General features: G+C 41.2%; 2 protein-coding genes across 2 annotated transcripts; both read left to right on the top strand.

Moving 5' to 3' along the window:
• Positions 1-4,664: 4,664 nt before the first annotated feature.
• LOC120300095 (trafficking regulator of GLUT4 1-like) lies at positions 4,665-10,215 on the top strand. The gene is made up of 2 exons (XM_039325652.1): positions 4,665-5,334; positions 9,135-10,215. The coding sequence occupies exons 1-2, from the start codon at positions 5,032-5,034 to the stop codon at positions 9,333-9,335; spliced, it is 504 nt and encodes a 167-aa protein (XP_039181586.1). The 5' UTR covers positions 4,665-5,031; the 3' UTR covers positions 9,336-10,215.
• A 4,654-nt stretch (positions 10,216-14,869) lies between these two features.
• On the top strand, positions 14,870-18,601 carry LOC120300099 (synapse differentiation-inducing gene protein 1-like). The gene is made up of 2 exons (XM_039325659.1): positions 14,870-15,439; positions 17,205-18,601. Exons 1-2 carry the CDS (start codon positions 15,095-15,097, stop codon positions 17,343-17,345), a joined length of 486 nt encoding a protein of 161 aa, XP_039181593.1. The 5' UTR covers positions 14,870-15,094; the 3' UTR covers positions 17,346-18,601.
• Positions 18,602-19,812: the final 1,211 nt, after the last annotated feature.

Below are 19,812 nucleotides of genomic sequence, written 5' to 3'. Positions count from 1 at the left end.
TTCATAGGGGACCTCAGAGATCTTCTAGTCCAAACCCCTGCTCAAGGCAGGTGCCCTATGCCATCCCAGAATATCTTCCCAGAATATCTTTTTACAGTTTCCCAATTCACGCTACTTGTTCTCATGAAGGACAAAAACGGAGGAAAGACACTTTAAGCAACATTAGAACATGGGCTGAGTATTCATACAATCTCAGCATAATAAAAATAATAAACTTGTTAATGACCCCAGAGGTCATCTAGTTCTAACCCATGTTCCATGTAAGATTTACTTCAGCATTTTTAACAGATGATCATCCAGTTTCTGTTAGGAAATCCCCAGCAAAGGAGAAATCATGCATGATATGAGCAGTTGGTTCCATTGACTAAAGTTTATACAATTCATACATTCCTTTAGATGACTAATTTGAATTTCCTTTTTTGCAACATTCGCTGATTCGTTCTGGTGCTTCTCTCAGGATAATAAGGAACAAATCCATTTCCTGTGTGAGATTTTCAGAAATTGGAAAACTCTTCCCGTAGCTCTCCATAACAACCCCCCCCCTAACTGAGCACCAGGAACTGATTAGCTGCTATTGTATTGCATATAGTCATCCACAGTCCAAAGAGCTGTGGGTTCAATTCCCGCTAGAGCAGTGATGGCGATCCTTTTAGACACTGAATGGCCAAAAACTGCCCTGCCCCCACCCACCCCCACTCTGCCCCCCCACTCCAGCCCCCAGCCCCGCCCACCGGGCCACCTACCACCTCCACAGCCCGCCATAGCAGATCGCCCAGGCAGCCCTGCAGCACCATGGCGGCCACGCCCTGTGCCCACACCCCGCAGCATCATCTGTGCACGATGAGGCGCGTGGGCGAAGTCTTGTCCCGGCTGCCTGGCTGCCATGTCCTTGGCTGCGCTGCTCCGCGTGGGCCGTGCCTGGGGGCAACTCTCCTCCAGGGGGCTGCTGGTGAGGAGGGGGCCGTGGGGGGAGGCGGGACTGGGGCGACGGCATGCGTGCCCACAGAGAGGGCTCTCTGTGCTGCCTCTGGCACGCGTGCCATAGGTTTGCCACCACTGCGCTAGAGGGTTTGAGCCCATAGAATAACATCTGCCAACCGTAGATGAGTCCAAAAGGATTAAACTGGTGACACTGTGCCTTCTGAAAGCCCAAGTAACCGAAGATTACCAAACATTTTTGAACTATGGCCTAGGTGCTGGCTTAGAAACTGGGAAAATATGAGTTCTAGTCCCACCATAGGCATAAAAGCCAGCTGGGTGACTTTAGAATAGTCACTCTCTCTCAGTCCAACCTATCTCACAGGATTTTTCTTGTTGGGAAAATAGGAGGCAGGACTATTGTGTATGTTCACAGCCTTGAATTAAAGTAATAAAGGTGGGATTAAAAGCTAATACATCAATAAATATATAAAACTGTGGTGCCCAGGATTCTGTCTTCCTTTTAATGAACTCCAAGATAGCCCTTTCTCACGTACTCCTGCCAAACCAGATTTCCTCTGCAATATGCTTATCCTTTATATGTTTCAGACCTTGCTGGTATGGAAGGTCTTCAATGGTATATTCTCTTTCTTACCAGTTGGCTCCCAGGATGGGGATAGTTTAGGGAATTATTCCTTGAAGTATTTCTTATTGTTTCCTGCTGTGTCCTTCACTGCTTGCCCCTAATCACCTCTGCTTGTCCTAAACGATGTGGGCAACTTACTACAAAAGCTTATCCTTTGTCTCTTCAATTGGGCTGTCATGCTCCTATGCTCCTATGCTCCTATGCTCCTATGCTGGAAGCATGAAAAGGGGGGGATTGATTACCTGGAATTAGGGGACAGTATTAATTATAAATACATATAGATGGCTTCTCTTTCTTTGGTCACTTGTAATCCTGGATTCAGGGTCAGGAAAGGATAGCAAGGACAACACCCAATGTCCTAACCCACCTAAGAACATACGATATCTTTAAGTAACACTCAAAGGAGAACATGTTTAGCTAATTCTGCTTTCTCCCTTCTTATCTACAGTATGCCAGACTTACTGGGTGCAATCTTTATCTTATGTGTTTCAGCTTGCTGGATGCGTTGCTTATAATTATACAGAATAAATGCAAGGATTTCTTGTCATTTGTGGCTCCTCTCATTTTAGAGGGGTCCGTCTCTATTCAGCTGAATAAACACGTAAAACTTAAAAGGCACTTTCTGGTTTCCTGTATTTCTTTAACCAGCAAAACCTATTCCAGAAGTGGTGAATGCTCCAACACTGGAAGTTTTTAAGAAGAGACTGGACAGCCATTTGTCTGAAATGGTATAGGGTTTCCTGCCTGAGCAGGGGGTTGGACTAGATGACCTCCAAGGCCCCTTCCAACTTATGTTGTTGTTATTATTATATTATTTATTTATTTATGAGAGTTATATACCGCTTTAAGTGCAAGCACTCTCTAAGCGGTGTACACCAGCAAGCAATGTATATATATATTTACATTGCCCCCAACAATCTGGGTCCTCATTTTACCTACCCCGGAAGGATGGAAGGCTGAGTCAACCTTGAGCCAGTGAGATTTGAACCGCTGACCTGCTGAACACAGTCAGCTAAAGTGGCCTGCAGTACTGCACCCTAACTGCTGCGCCACCTCGGCTCTTATTGTTGTTGTTGTTGTATTATTATTGTTGTTGTTGTTGTTATTTTATTATTACTATTGTAACCCATCTTTTTACCATTTTATGAAGAAAAACATCCTAACCTACTTTGCCAGGGGTGCTGCTGCTTCCCAGGTAAAACATCTACAGACTTCCCCTTCTTCAGGATCCAGGAAGGAAGCTGAATGCAACAGGATTCGGGTTCCAAAGGTCCAACTTCCGTCCTCCCCTGCCCCCCCAGTCACATGACTGTATTTTGGGCAATCAACAATCCACCCACATTTGCAGCTGTTTGTAATGTCTTGCTATCATATGATTGCCATTTACAAAGGGTTTTTGTTTTTTTTCCCCAGAAACTAGTTTCTACTTCCAATTTACTTCAGTTTCTGGCAAGAAAATTGGTCCATGGTGAACAATGGGCTTGCTTTTTTTTTTTTTTACATTCATACATAAGATACTTTTAATAAAATGAAATAAATACATACACATGACTTTTGGTGTTGCTCACCCATTTCCCCTTTCACTGTATCCACACTCCTTTTTCTCTACCTTCTTTCTCCCTTTCTTCTCTTCCCTACTTCCATCTTCTTCCTCTCCTCTTTCCTTCACCACTCTCCTCCCCTTTCTCCCCACTTCTCCTCTTTTCCTCCTTCCTACTTCCTTCTCCCCTCCTTTACTCTTTTCTCTCTCCTCTCCTTTCTTCCCTCTCATCCCTCTTCAGATACAATTCAGGGGTAATGTCCGAGCAACTCCTCTCTCCAAATTTCCCCATCTGTATTATATACAATAAGATTAATTTTCTCTTACATTAATACTTCTATTTATTTAACCTTCTTGGTATATACCTCTATAAATATTTATACAATCTCCAATACTGTGTCGCCTGGGTCTCCCTCCTTATCTGCTCCTTCTTCTTCCATCTAAATTGATATTAACTATCTTTTAACCATATTCTCTTTTCAGCCAATCATAAAAAATTCCAACAATGGGCTTGCTTAATGACTATGGCGTTCGCTTAACGATTACTGCAAAACAAGACCAAACAATTGGTTTGGTCATATGACAGCCTGCTTTACAATAATCTCAACTTACGACTGTAATTGCCAAGCTCAGTTATACAGGGGTCGTAAGTTTATGACTACCTTTATACACCTCTACAGGGAGTCCTCGACATATCACAGTTCATTTAGCGACTATTCAAAGTTACAACGGCACTGAAAAATGTGACTTATGACCGTTTCTCATAGTTATGACCTTTACATTATCCCCAGGGTCATGTGATCAAAATTCAGACACTTGGCAACTGATTCATATTTATGACAGCTGCATTGTCCCGGGTGGGTCATATGATCCCCTTTTGTGACCTTCTGACAATCAAAGTCAGCGGGAAGCCAGTTTCATTTAACAACCGGGCTACTAACTTATCAACTGCAGTGATTCACTTAAAAACGGTGGCAAGAAAAGTCATAAAATGGGGCAAAACTCACTTAACAAATGTCTCACTTAACAACAGAAATTTTGGGCACAATTGTGGATGTACGTCAAAGGTTACCTGTATTAATAGGCTGGCCTACCTTGTAAGACAATTGCAGGAGACACATGTCCATTGCTTAGAGCAGAGGTCTTCAAATCTGGCCCTTTTGTGACTTGTGGACTTCAACTGCCAGAATTCCTCAGCCTGGCTAAGGAATTCTGGCAGTTGAAGTCCACAAGTCACAAAAGGGCCAAGTTTGAAGACCCCTGGCTTAGAGGGAACTTTGTGTAATGACATCTTTATATGTTTGGTGACAGTTTTTTTTTTCCCCTCAGTAAGTGGGAGGCAATAAATCCAGCCAGTGTGGAAAAGATTTAGAAGTAAGTAAGATGGTGGAGGGAAAACACTGAACCTAGAAATAAATGTAAGGAGTGTCCAAAACCTATCCCTATTTTCAGCTGTGAAGCAGTAGGTCTATTTGACAGGAGGAGCTTCTCTAACTACACTTACTGAGAAAAAAAAATAAAATTGAGTAACTGAATTTACATCATCTGCTGCTAGGGAAATATCTGTTCTTTGCCACTGCTGCCCCACCCAGTCCAGATCCATCTCTGTTTATTCGTTGCCACATTTCCCCACAGCAGACAAATCTCATTCTAAGACAATAAGGAACTGTTATTTCTGTGGGCAGGGCAATTCTACCATAAAGTAACCAACCACCTGTTGGAAGCAGACCTCCAGACAAGGCAAGTTTCAGTCTGTGGGAGAAGGACAGTAGCAAAGCAAGAAGAGTGTGGATTGAAAGTGCAGCCAAGAAAAGAAAGAAAGATCAGCAGGACTTGGGGGAGCATCTGAAAAAAGAAGAAGAAGAGTCTGCTGAGAAGGTCATTGCAGAACTTCAAGGAAAAGAAGGAGAGGAGACCAGGTTGCAAGATGACCAATCCAGAGAAGAAGACACCTGAAATGAATGAACCCGTTCATCCTGGGTATCAGCCTGATCCGATGAAATCAGCTATCAATCCACCACCTCCAATGTATGGGGCATCTCCCTCTATGCCATACCAGTACCAAGCTTACGCTGTACCTCCTGGAGCCATACCTGTCCAGCCTCAACAGACCATCCTCATCGCAAATGTCCAAACTGCCAATGAACCAGATTATTTGGGCTACTCCATCTTCACCCTCCTTTGCTGCTGCTTACCCTTGGGCGTCGCTGCCTTGATTTACTCTATAAAGGTACGTTTCAATGAGAAAGAAAGATAGACACACACACACACACACACACACACACACAGAGAGAGAGAGAGAGAGAGAGAGAGAGAGGCAAAGAGAGACAGACAGAGACAGAGACAGAGATATAGAGAGAGAGGGAGGGAGGGAGGGAGAGAGAGAGAGAGGGAGAGAGAGAGAGAGAGAGAGAGAGAGAGAGAGAGAGAGAGAGAGAGAGAGAGAGAGAGAGAGAGAGAGAGAGAAACAGGCACAGAGAGGCAGAGAGGCAGAGAGAGAAAATGGTTAATGCTAATCTAGTCTTCATAAGAGGTAAAAGAGACCGCACTTGTTGCAGCAAAGTGTGAAGCAGGGACAGGACTATAGAAGAGGGAGTAAAAGGAAAGAGAGCAAGAAGAAAAGGGAATAAAGTTTGTTAAGGGTTTGTTAACACAAGTCCTTACTCAGAGAACAAATACAGTTCAAAGAAGGAAAGCTAGCATTGCAGAGATAAGAGCTCTTTTCAGTAAGCTATCAGAGTTACTGATTTGCCTTAGTTGATTATTGCTGAAGTACTATAGAATTATTTATTGCAAGCAGAAGCGTGGATGAATGTGATGAAGGTGCAAGTGGTTCTCAATTTATGACCACAAGTGGGATCAGAATTGTTAAACAAGGGTGGGGGGGGAGGGTTTGGGGTTAAGTGAGACACATCTGATTTTATTACCTTTTTGGCCACAGTTATTAAGCAAATCATAAGAAGAGACTGGACAGCCATTTGTCCGAAATGGTATAGGATTTCCTGCCTGAGCAGGGGGTTGGACTAGATGACCTCCAAGGTCCCTTCCAACATTATTATTATTATTATTATTATTATTATTATTATTATTATTATTATTATTATATGGATCATCGCACAGTCAGCCAGATGTTCAGACTGGATTTGGCATTTTGTCTACTTATCGAGTCCTTACCCAGGACCTGGGATAGGCAGATGTGGATGTTTGATGGTATTACAGATATCGTCGCAGGATGGAAGCAGTTCCTAATAAGGCTGCCTTTTGCAATTGACTAATAGCGAATTTGTCAATGCCAATGGTGTTCAAGTGGCGCTCCAGTTGTTTTGGGATTGCACCCAAGGAGCCTATGACTATTGGTACTACCCTTGCTTGCTTTTGCCACAGTCTTTCTATTTCTATTTGTAGGTCTTTGTATTTTGTTATCTTCTCCAGTTCTTTCTCTTCTATTCTGCTATCTCCAGGCACTGCCACGTCCACTATCCAGACTTTTTTGTCTTTCTTATCGACAATTGTTAAGTCTGGGGTGTTATGTTGCAGGTGCTTGTCTGTTTGAATTCTGAAGTCCCAGAGCAGTTTAATTTTATCATTTTCTATGACTTTCTCTATTTTATGATCCCACCAGTTTTTGTTTACAGGCAAATGATATTTTTTGCAGATCTTCCAATGCACCATTGTTGCTACTTTGTCATGCCGCTGCTTGTAGTCAGTCTGTGCAATCTTCTTGCAACAGCTTACCAAGTGGTCTGTTGTATTATTATTATTATTATTATTATTATTATTATTATTATTATTATTATTATTATTGCATTTTGCATCAAAGACACAAAGTCCAAGTCCGTTTGAAGGGCAGTCCCATTGAATATGGGTAGAAGCAGCAGAACTTCATGTAGACAAAATAAAATCATTCGGTCAGTTTCTTCCAAAAAGATCTGAGAATCAGTGGTACTATTTTAGCCTACAATGCTGGATTTTGTGCACTTGGGTCACAATGTCTTACTGAGACTGCAGGGAACATTGGAGCCCCCCCAAAAATGGGCATCAGGTCGATGAGAAAATTCTCATGCATAGAAAGCTACAGAGAAATCAGACAGTTAAAAAAACATGCTTTAAACCCAGTAAACAAGAGAAATCTAGGAAGAAAACTCAAACACTCTAATTCCCTGAGAAATAAGAGGGAAAGAAGGGAAAACAACAGCCAGGCAGTGAATAATCTAGTAGTGTAGCCTCGATCACTCAAGAAGAGTTCCAGTCAGATTTATGAAACCTGCTTCCTGATCTGAATGGTCTCAAAGGCTAACATCCCTCCAGAGGTAAGATCCGCTCCCACTTTCTTGGCCTTCCAGAAAGACCTTAAAACTTGGCTCCGTCAGTTGGCTTGATGCCCTGATGGGGACACTCTATGCTAGAGGTGGTTGATGGGATAAGAGTGAAGACTTCACCCACATCACTGTTCGTCCTCTTGCTATTTAGTCTCTATTTAATTCTTACTCATTTTAATTGTTTTTTATATGTAGGCTGTCTGAAACATTGCAAGATGGTGTGAATATCTGTAGCAAGACCCATGAGGTTTAACAGGAATGTTGATGCCATGATTAGTAAGGCTGTGCAAATAACCTAGGAAAGCTGCTTCTTTAAAGATTAAAACAAACAGCCTGATGCCAGATCAGTATGTACATGAACAAGAGATGACGGGAAACTATCCCGACCAGTGGTGAGATTCAAATATGTGAACAACCGGTTCTCTGTGTGGATGCCGCTTCCGGAAGTCCATTCTGGGCTTGGGCAACAAAAATTAGCTACAGGTTCTGCCAAACTGGTGCGAACTGGCTGAATCCTACCACAGGAAGGAAGGAAGGAAGGAAGGAAGGAAGGAAGGAAGGAAGGAAGGAAGGAAGGAAGGAAGGAAGGAAGGAAGGAAGGAAGGAAGGAGTGGTGGGATTCAAATATGTGAACAACAGGTTCTCTGTGTGGATGCTGCTTCTGGAAGTTCATTCTGGGCTTGGGCAACAAAAAATTAGCTACCAGTTCTGCTGAAGTGGTGCAAACCAGCTGAATCCCACCACTGCTCATGACTAACAGAGATTGGCAACAGTTCTTAACCTGGTGCCTCAGCCATGTGGTCGAAAGACATGCAAGAACTTGATTTCAACATAAATAGGTCTTGCATTTGATACCCAGAGTCTCCACTAAATCAATTTATCTGTCATTGCTGATGATCTATTTCCAATCCAACTTGCCCAGAAAAGTCTTACACCACCCAAGTCCTGTGCAAACTCTCTACAGGTAGTCCCTGGCGTACAACCACAACTGAGCCCAAAATGTCTGTTGTTAAGGTTGCAAAAAAAATGATCATGTGATCTTGGGACACAGCAATGGTCATAAGCATGAATCAGTTGCCAAGCATCTGAATTTAAGTGAATCAGTTCGAAACTATGAGAAACAGTAATAAGTCATTTTTTCAGTGCCGTTGTAACTTTGAACAGTCACTAAATGAACTGTTGTAAGTCAATGACTGCCTGTATTCAGTCTGACGAGCTAAATCAATTGGAGTAGTTATCAAAGAGCTTGATTTTTAAAACAGGGTATGGGCACAAGTGCACCAAATGGATAAAAAGGGATTCAACTCAATTAATATGAGACCCAGGCTGATCTTGTCCTTTTGCAATATGATCGGGGTTTTCACAAATACAGAGAGAGAGAGAGAGAGAGAGAGAGAGAGAGAGAGAGAGAGAGAGAGAGAGAGAGAATAAATATTATGCTCAGCAGTCTTTTGTTTCACTCTGTATTTAGTGCATTTCTCTTATTCTCTTGTTCTTCCTTTGCTTCTTCCTTACATATTTTCTTCTCTTCTTGTTCTTTTTTTCCCTATCTTCTTCTGCCTTCCCACTTGCCATCTTTATTTTAAAAATTATGTTCTCATGCATGTTTTGTCATTTGCCTCCTCCTTGCTCTCCCACATGTCCAGAGTCAAACTAATTATATGAGTATCAATAACCTTTTTCTTACTTCTTTCCTCCCCTCCATGTTCAGACTCAAGGGGCCAATCAACAGGGAGACGTGGCGTCTGCTAGGAAATATTCCAAACTGGCACTTGTCTTGGATCACACAGCACTTGGACTGGGGATTGCGTGGATCGTTCTGACTATTATTTTGGTCATTGTGTTCTCCACCGTAGCTGCTGCCTCAGTTTCATCGATTCAGCAGAACCACTTTGGAAATTACAATCCCTGAAGACACCATATTATCTCAAATGACTTCTGTCCTTAGTACATGAAAGAGAAGTCAGAAATCTAAATTAAAATCATAGTCTTTGAATTAATGTCAATCGTGTAAAACTCTTGGTGCAGAATCTAACCATACGCTGGTCCTTCAGATTTCCCGTGTCGTAGGCTAGCTCACACATGCTTTGTTGACCAGCAACAGGAGCTAAGATCTGCCCCATATTACATTGAAGACAACATTGGGCTGTCTGAAATCCTATAATTCAGAATTCTGATTCGTATTGACCCCAGATTGAAACAATAGCTTGGGAAAAAGGTAAATGTATCAGTTTTCAGGCTACATGTGAAGCATTAGTTCATTTGGTGGTGAACACTGCTTATATTAAAATACATGTAATCAGTTCTAAACCTAATTAATATGAAATGGATGCAATACACTAGACATGAGAACCAAAGTCACATTTTGTTGGAAACCTACCATAAGGATATTTCTCATATTTTCTCTGAAACAATGTACTATAAGACATTATCATTACATATAAGACACAGTGTTATCATCAATCAAAAGTGAACAATTTGGTATCTTCATGTAGCTTTCCAAATCCTGACACACATTTGATTCTAAATTATAAACTTTAATGTGATCGTAGAACATCCCTGTCTCATTTTTTCTGTATAATTGATGTTATTGTCACATTGCTCTTATTGTTGAAAATTATTATGTGTTATCCAAATAGCATCTGCCCTTCTGCAAGCTGACAACTGTGTACTGCACTGATACAATACAAAGCAAGACTTTATTAAATGCATGAAGTGTAATCCTGTGAAGACTGTTTGGTTGAATCTTATGTAAATTTATAAATGAAATAAATGCTAATTTGTGTTCTGGCTCTTATGTGTGGACTTTCAACTCTCAAAATTCCCCAGAGAGATGTGAAAATAAATGGAAATCAGAAATGTCAAAATGAAAGACGGGACAGAAGGATGAATTTGTTAAATGAGATAAAATTAGGAAATTATAATGCATTTTGATCGGGGGCAGAATGAGAGCTTAGTTTAACTGGGTCGCATCTGTTTTATTTATTTTTGTATGTGCATATTTTTGTTTGTCTGATACCAGTAAGGTTTTAATTGGTCACCAACTGAAAATATCTATTGGGTCCACTCATAGCATACACACCCTGCAGAAAATGTTTGAATGTTAAAACAACTGCAAACTACTGTAACCTTTCCTTTGATGGAAAATCACCTAAGTGTTTTCTAAAATCAATATCTTGCCAATGAGAGTTATTTTTCCCTGGAATAATCAGGCTTGATGCCCTCTACATGGAGTTATGCTTCCCATGATCAGGAAACTCCTTAGCCAAGGTTGCTGAGGCTTATGGGACTTCGGATCCAAGCAGTCTAGGGAACCAGGCCCATCCCTGGTTATTCTGATACTAACTGCAGTGGAGTAAGAATTATTTTCATAAGAAATAGGGAAGAGTGAAAGCACTCCTCATCCAACACCACAATTCCTAATTGAAATGGCTACTTGGTATTTAAGAAAAATAAAATAAAATAAAATATAAAAACGGGCTTGGGTCCAAGCCCTGTAATTATTATAATGCCTACTTTGGCTTGCAGTACACATTTTGCAATGTGCAAAGCATTCTGACTCCTTTCAGCACATTTTAATTTTATTTATTTATTTATTTTTCTGCCCTGGCTGGCTTGAATTTCTAGCTGAAGGGAAGAATTGCACGATGGGAGCAGGTCTGCCCTTGAAGCACATTGGTTTCCAAGGAGAGATTGATCTATAAAGCAATAGAGGTCTTATAAAACAAAGGGCAAAGAACTTTTGTACTTTCTCCGTAAGGAAATGAAAAATCTATCCAGACAAGTCCTTTAACTGCAATCCTTCCACTGAACTGAGGCCTCCAAGAACCTTCAGCTCGTGAGAAGTCTCTGCAAACATTGCCAATCATTTCAGCCTTGTTTTCCTTTCCTTTCCAACATGGCACCCAGAGTCCTCAGCCACCTCCCAGGATCAGTCACAGATTTCATGGGGGAGGGGAACACAGCATTCTTGGCAGCCAGCTGCTTCGACCTATTGCCTCATCTCAGGGGTCTTCTGTGGGCCCCCCTGCCTCACAGACCCATTGTGAATACCGTTTTTGAAGGCAAGGCTAGATATGTCACAGACAAGGGGGGTGGCAACGCAAAGACCACAAGTTACGTAAGCCCACTGGTTTCCAGTCAGTAGCCTTCAGCATTCCAAAAATGAACAGATGATTTGTGAAATCACCTTTTCTTAAGGGCATCTACCCCTCCTGCCAGATCAGATAGGGTAGGGATGCTCCTAGCCCCCTCCCCTGAAATGTTGCTGTCTTACTGGAACCAAGGAAACATGTTTTTCCTATTGCAGCTCCTGCCCAATGGATCCTCCATCCCCCTGCAATTTGGCAGGTCCTCACCCTTTTAACCTTCTGAAGAGGACTCGAGATCTGGCTGTTCTTGCAAGCCCTGGGATAGGGTGAGATTAGTTAAGTGAGCTTATTGTGGTTTACATGGAAACGTTCAGGTCTTTGGGTTTTAATAATTTTACTTGAAGTAGATGTTGTTTTATGTTTTGGATATGGGCCACCCAGTTTGGTACAAGAGGGGTGGCCATATGAATGTTTTGAATAAATAAAGATTCCCACCACTAAAACCTGACAGCAAAGTAGCCAAACTTCAGCAGTGTGGTTTTATTTCCCCTCCTCCCCCCCAAATTAAAATAGAAACAAGAATGGAAGCCTCCCATCCATTGCTTTTCATGCCCTTAAATTCATCCATTCAAAAAGATATTTTTATTTATTTACTTACTTGCTTACTTACCTATTAAACTTAAGAGCCACCCATCTTGTCTAGAGACAGTGCCAGTGGTGGGATTCAGCCACTTTGCACCCACTTCGATAGAACCAGTAGCTAACTTTTTTGTTGCCCAGGACCAGAATGGACTTCCAGAAGAGGCATCCACACAGAGAACTGGTTGTTCACATATTTGAATCCCACCACTGGGCGTTATGTAAGAAAGACCTAAAAAATGACACCCAGAGATGCTGCCTAGGGAATGGTCAGATAAGAGAAGGCATAGCCTGCAGCTTCATAATGGGTAGAGAAAGAGGCTCAGGAAGAAGCGTAACTTCTCAGACTTTAAAGGTGATAGTGGGAGATTTGTACTTTCAGGCTTACAAGGTCCTGTTAATGTAGCCTTCCGATACTGCAGAATCAGCTCATCCAGTGATGTTTCCTATCCAATCTACCTAGAAAAGCTGACAGCCATTCTTTCCAAGCATCCCGCCAATGGCATTCAAAACTATAGCTTTAAACCAGTTTGGAGAACTTTAAGGGTTGGTACATGTAATGGTACAGGGGAATGATCTTGGTGTGTCAACTCTACAACGAAGTTAGCTGAAGCCATTTTTCCTTCGTTTTCAGTTGCCACAGAATTGGGAGGGGGGATGAGTGTTTTATCTTAGACATAACAATAAATTGTTCTGTGGGAACCAAGGTCATTGCTAACTGCATTTTGGCAAGCTGTAACTGTCGTTAGAAAGCCATGCAAATAGTTAATTGCGGAATATGATTTATTACATACTACTGGGGTGGGAAGTTTCACTTTGTAACTTTGTAACCTGGGGGGGGGTTGTTTCAGTCTTGGGTTCACTTTTGAATGTGCTGATATTATGTAGCCAAATAAATATGTTCTTTAAGGAATTTTGTTTGCCTTGGAGTTCTTTTTGCTGCTCTCATATATCGGAACCATGACATTTGGGAGGTAGGAGGAAGAGCCAAAGATTCAAAAATGGTTAGATAAGAAGCAGCTGAGCCTGCAGAAGAATGGGAAGGTGGTAAATGTCTCAGAAGAGGTGCCTTATCAAGATAGACTGGAAGAAATCAGATCTATAAATGACCATAAGCAGGGAGAGAGTTAATACATGGGAAAAAATTTTGGAGGGAGTTTATATAGAATGATGATTGTATTTAAATTTGTTTAGGTTTTAAAAGTGTTTTAAGTTTGTTTTTTTTTTTAATTAAGCCTGTACTCAGCTCTGGGAAGTCCAGGGGAGGGTTTGGGAGGTTGGGAAGGGGGGGTGAGGTAGGGTTGGGGGGGTATGGGAAGGGGATTTGTTTTTGTAAAATGTAAAAAATTTTCATTAAAAAAAAATACATGGGAAAAATTTATTAACTCTCAGTAACTTTGCAGAATGGAAAACTAGGCAGGAACAGACAATGCACTGGCATCATATTCCATGCAAAGCATAATTCAAATAAATTGATTGAATCAGCAGTATGAGACTACTTCAAAACAAAATGGTGCAATGTAATTAATAATGATGGTAATGGAAGCAGAATCTCCAAGTCACAAAAAGAAATATTTCTCCTTTATGCAGCACTTATTGGTTTTTCTCTTCCGCTTCTCTCAGAAAATGTTATGGGCAAAATGAATTAGTCCAGCTGAAGACCACAAAGATCTTTCAATTAAAAACATGGAAAATGGAGCTATAGATGGTAGGATTCTGCCACTCAGGGGGTAGAAAAGACTGGTAGTCTGTGCCCCCAGGGAGCAGCGTAAAGTCTAATGGGAATGTATCACTGAATTGTACATTATAGTCTACAGTAAACTACCCAGAGTTGTTTAGATGAGATGGATGATACAACCTGAATTCATAATAATTACTCTGTTTGCACCTTTCATCTGAGTCTTGAATATGAAAACAATTTACCAGGAAAATTACTTTGAAGGTGAACAGTCTTTTTCTTGATGGAGATTTCAAAGAGAGACTGATTGTTCATCTGCTGGGATTGTTCTTCCCAGATTTTAGGACATTGAGCAGTTGGGTTCCACAAAGTCAATGATGGATCCCTGGAACATTTCCGGAACTGTTATTCTTCACTTATGAAGAGGTGCAAGACACAATATCTGTGCATCTGTGTGTGCATATATGAAAGTCTGTCCATCTATAACAGGGACACAAAAACAATGGCCTGGGGTCATATATGGCCTGCCAACATGTGTTTTATACTCCTTAGAACAAAAGGATTGGCTCTTTCTTATTTGCATTTTGGAGAATTCTGGATGGGAGGGTCTATGAAATTGTATTTCTTAAAATGTATTTCTTAAAATTTCTTAGCCCAGATTTTTCTCCACCAGCACTAACTACTGGTCTGTAAACTGCCTCCCTTTCATTTCAGCATTCCCCCCCCCCCCGACCCATCCAAAATTGCCCCATTAATTTTGTAATGAAATTCTGAACATACCCAAATAAACCTGGTTTATTTGGATTTTATTTTCTTTGGGCTTATTTAATTAGCCTTTGGATTAATAGACGTTCTGCATCCTATCAAACTCCAGCACGGTACACCTTTCCATAGGACGTGTCCAGTGCCCATCAATCTCTTCATCCCGTCTGCCTGATTCTTTATTCCACCCACTCTTTCTCCTGATCCTCAAGACACAATGATGTCATCCCGCTGCAGAACCAGAGCAATCCATAGCAGTTTCTTAACAAGATAAAAAGGAAGCAAACTGCATTATACAGTATGCATCAAGCACAAGAGAGATTTAGAAAGCTTGCCAAGTACAAGAGAAGAACAGAAGCAAGAGTTGGAAAACAGACATTAGGTACCACCAAGGAGAAAACCTAAGCAACTCACCAGGGCAGTTGAAGTGGAAGAAAATCAAAAGCCAAGATAGGACTCCATTGACAGTGACAAAAGAAGAAGAGAGAGCAGCTCTGCACGATGACCAACCCAAGCTATGAAACCCATATTCCTGTCCCCCCAAATCCGTCTCCTTATCCTGAACAAAAATCTCGTGAAGAGTCTGATTCGCTTAATTTCCATGAGCTAGCACCCTCTCTGGGCTATGGGGCAGCATCCTCAATGCCATCACCACCCCAATATCAGATGTATCAAGGTCCACCTTCTGCAAAGGCTTGTCAAGATCTATTTGTTGAGTCTCAGGAGGATATCTTTATTTCACATGTCCAGACCACCAGTGAGCCTGACTACCTGCGCTACTCCATCTGCACCATGTTCTGCTGTTTCCTACCCTTTGGAATTGTGGCTGTGATTTATTCCATAAAGGTGAGTTTGTGGCCATGGTTTATTCTATAAAAGTAAGTTTCTCCGGGAACGGGTGCTGCAGGCGGCAGGGAGCGTGGACTTTTTAGTTTTTCCAAAGTCCCTCTTAGTTATATTTGGAAAAATGAAGGGAACAGAATCATGTGGTTTAAAGTAGATGAGCTCCAATTCATCAAGAGCCCCTTTTGTAGTTCCACTACTATGGGGATGTCCCTAGGGGGCTGACTGCTACAGAGAAGGAGATTAGTAAGGGGACAAATAAGAGAATATAAAGTAGATGGCATTTGCAGAGGAACAGAATATTTGGTATCATTATATTTCCACTTAGTTGCCTGCTTTTCCTTCTTACGGTATTTGTATTATTACTATAATTCTTCATTCATTTCCTTTCCTTTCATTATTTCATTCGTATTCTGTCAAATTTTGTGATTTGCTTTTCCTCTAGGAGCTCAAAGTGGGAGGCATGAGTAGAGTCCCCATCTTTCAACCATACCACACACCTGTTTTGAAGTACCTTGAATTGAAAGAATGAATGGCACAATTTTATCCAATTAACTCTTTGTTGGGGGAAGGATTTGAACATCAATATTAAATCACTAGAAAGATAGATGATGGATGGATAGATAGATGATAGATAGATGATAGGTGATAAATAGAGGATGGATAGATGGATAGATAGATAGATAGATAGATAGATAGATAGATAGATAGATAGATAGATAGATAGATAGATAGATAGATAGACAGACAGAGATAGATAGATCTATCTAAATAGATTATAGATCATAGGTATAGTGGCAATACAGAAGACCATTGTATTTTGAGAGTTAGTGACATATTTTGATTTCTCCTTCATATTAAGAAAACTTGAAGTTAAAATCTCATTCTGCTTGTTTAACCTGTTCATTTCACTTTTGCTTGATGAATAAGGGGAGAGGAATCTTAGAATAGAATAGAGTTGGAAGGGACATTGGAGGTCTTCTAGCCCAGCCCCCTGCTCAAGCAGGAGAACCTACACCATCTCAGACCAGTCTCTTCTTAAAAGACTAGGGGTGACATGATAGCAGTGTTCCAATATCTAAGGGGCTGCCACAAAAAAAGGGGTCAACCTAATCTCCAAAGCACTTGAAGGCAGAACAAGAAGCAAAGGATGGAACTAATCAAGCAGAGAAGCAACCTAGAACTAAGAAAAAAGTTCCTGACAGTCAGAACAATTAACCAGTGGAACAACTTTCCTCCAGAAGTTGTGAATGCTCCAATACTGGAGGCTTTTAAGAAGAGATTGGACAACCATTTGTCTGAAATGGTATAGGGTTTCCTGCCTGAGTGGGGGGGGGGGTTGGACTGGAAGACCTCCAAGGTCTCTTCCAACTTTGTTATTCTGTTATTCTGTTTTCTTCTCTGCTACAAGAGCTTATGAGTTTGGCCCTGGTAATAGTTATTTCTAACTTCATATATGCGCAAAGACATTCAGTTCTTTAATTCTAGGATATGTTAAGTTTTTGAACCAGAATTTGATATCTGTTTCCAATCAGATTCTAGTTTGGGGCAAAAATAAAATCCCGTAACCTTGAGATCTAAGTAAGCTTCATCTTGCAAGGCTTGTGTCAATCTATCACATAATGATGTGATAATACCTGACAAACAAGTGGGTTGTTTGTCCCAAGTCAGCTGATTATTCCACAATACTGCTGGCCACCTTATTTCTGGAGATGCTTCTCAGTTTCAACTGCTCACCAATCTGATACTTGTGTCTCTTTCTCCACAGACTCAAGAATCCAACCGAAATGGGAACCATACAGCTGCTCGAGAAAATTCCAGGCTGGCCCGCATATTTATCTATTGGTCAGTTGGCATCGGGCTCATTCTGTGGACTCTGTACATCACTTTAATTGCAGTCCGCAAATAGACATTGTATGAGATCCATTAAAAATCAGGCACTGTATGAGGGTCACATCTTACAGCTTTACCCAAAAGCCTTTGTTAGAGGTAACATTGTTGGTGTCATACAGCTTTACCCCAAAGCTTTGGTTAGAGGTACCGTTTCATTCATATGCACATGAACTGAATTGATGACCAACATTGGAGCATGAGAACTTCAAAGCCTTGCACCTGAGCCAACTTTTAAGCTTCTAAAAGTTCTCCCTGGCAATAACCCATCCACATCAAGTGATAAATCTCATGTGTGATGCAGCTCTATGATATCAAAAGATCCCTAGATGAAGGTCACAGGAGGTCCATTGACTGACTGGACAATATCTTTTTAGCCAGGGTTATTTGTTTGTTTCTTTACATGCACATAATTTATATTTCTTCTGGGAGTTTAAGATCTAATCTATGGATTCTCCTCTCCTTTTGGTTTATCATCAAAACAACAACGCTGTGACTTGGTGCAAAAACCATCCAATCTGTTCTATAGTCAAACAGGAAACTGAATTTCAGTCTTCCCTATCCAAATCCAACATCTTAACCACTACTGCTATACCAGACTGGGCCTCTTGTTCAATGAACTGATCAATTGCCTTTATATTGTCAAGGAAAACAATGGAATGGTCTTAATGTGAGTAATAGGATACTTTTTCATTCCTTTGTCCATTTTTTTTTTTTTCATTTTATTCTAGAGTTGGCCTTTAAATGCTGGGCTTCACAATGACATTTGAATTAACTTACGTAAGTTTAATTATAATTAGTTAAATTAAATATTTCCTATATATTTGAGCATTTCCCCTCTAGTCCCATAACATTTCAGCACTAACTTTCCAGAGCTATCTTCAAGGATTCAACCAAGTGAGGAAATTAAATTTCCTGAAGATATTTGGAACTACAGCTTGCACAATCCTTAGCCCTCTGAATATCCAAAATCCCCACCTGCTCTCTAGTGCTCCTATCTAGCCAACCCAGCTTCTCTTATTCAACTGTAATTCTCCTCAATATTTCATAGATGAAAATGAGATATGGCCTGGACTACTCTTATTTATTTATTTATTTATTTATTTATTTATTTATGAGAGTTATATTCTTTTACCTTGATCTCTACCTGGCTTGAGCCCTTAAGATTCATGCAAATGAGTGAGATCTGGGCCTGCACTTGAATGCGTTGATTCTGCAAGAGGCTTTCGTTGGCTACTTTGAGCACTTCTTGGCGTTAAATCAATCAATAAATCAATGCTGTAAAACTGTTGTGATCTTTATTTCCTGATACATTCTCCATGACTGGATTCTCCACATTACTGAAAAACAAAAAAAGAGCAGAGTAATCTTGTTTATATTTAATAGAAAGGAAAGTCCCCATATTTTTACTGCAGTGAAAAGCAAATGTTCAAATGATTTAAATCAGTGGTCCTCAAACTTTGCAGCTTGGCAGTCTGGCTGAAGGGGGGAGAGATGGGAAATGGGCCACACAAGGTGTGGGCCGCTGCATGTGTGCACATATGCAGCTCTTTTGGAAGTGGCAGGGTGGCATGTACCTACCAACCTTTGCACGAGCAGCCGGCTAGCATGCACACGCACACAACCTTCTGTGAGTGGTTGGCTGGCTCATGCATGCAGCCCTTGCACGAGCAGTGATCTACCTCACAGGCACATGAGTGCCTGCCGGTCTGCCGCTCATGCACATTGAGCTCTGTGTGCACAAACTCCAGCCAGTCACTCACATGGCCCAATTCAGAATAGGCCATGCCCCACGGCCTGGGGATTGGGGACCCCTGCTTTAAATGTTCTACACAGCAGCAATCAAAATTCATCAGGTGATGACCTGTGCCATAAACTAGACTTAGTGAGCACCCAGTTCACCATAGTAGATTGCTCTGTAATTGGTTAGATATATTCTTCCACATACTAACCTTTAATACTTCACTACACCAATCAAATCCTCCTATCCTTTCTTTTAGATACTTTTTGACTCTTGTTTTTTATATATACTTCAGGTTTTAATACAGGTAGTCCAGTGGTGGGATTCAAATATGCGAACAACCGGTCCTCTGTGAGGATGCCGCTTCTGGAAGTCCATTCAGGGCCTGGGCAACAAAAAAAATAGCTACCGGTTCTGCCGAACTGATGCCAACCTGCTGAATCCCACCAATGAGGTAGTCTTGAGCTTACGACTGGTTGCTTAGTGACTGAAGCTATGACATATCCCATCCCCAAAGATACTTAATGACCCTAGTCCAAAGCTCAGATGGCCGCAGGGCCCTGTGGTCACATGACTGCATTTGGGTTCTGGGCAACTGGCCCACATTTACCATCATTTGCAGTGTCCCATGGTCAAAAGATTGCAATTTTATATCTTCTCGTTTTTCATATTTTTTGACGTATCTTCTATGCTTTTTAATTGATTCCATCCCGCCCAGTGGTGGGATTCAAATATGTGAAGAACT

Source organism: Crotalus tigris, unplaced genomic scaffold (genome assembly GCF_016545835.1).
Source record: "Crotalus tigris isolate CLP2741 ecotype Arizona unplaced genomic scaffold, ASM1654583v1 scf7180000024338.4412243, whole genome shotgun sequence".
Classification (NCBI taxonomy): domain Eukaryota; kingdom Metazoa; phylum Chordata; class Lepidosauria; order Squamata; family Viperidae; genus Crotalus; species Crotalus tigris.
Note: the sequence above shows the minus strand (reverse complement) of the source record. Positions and strands in the feature narration are given on the sequence as shown.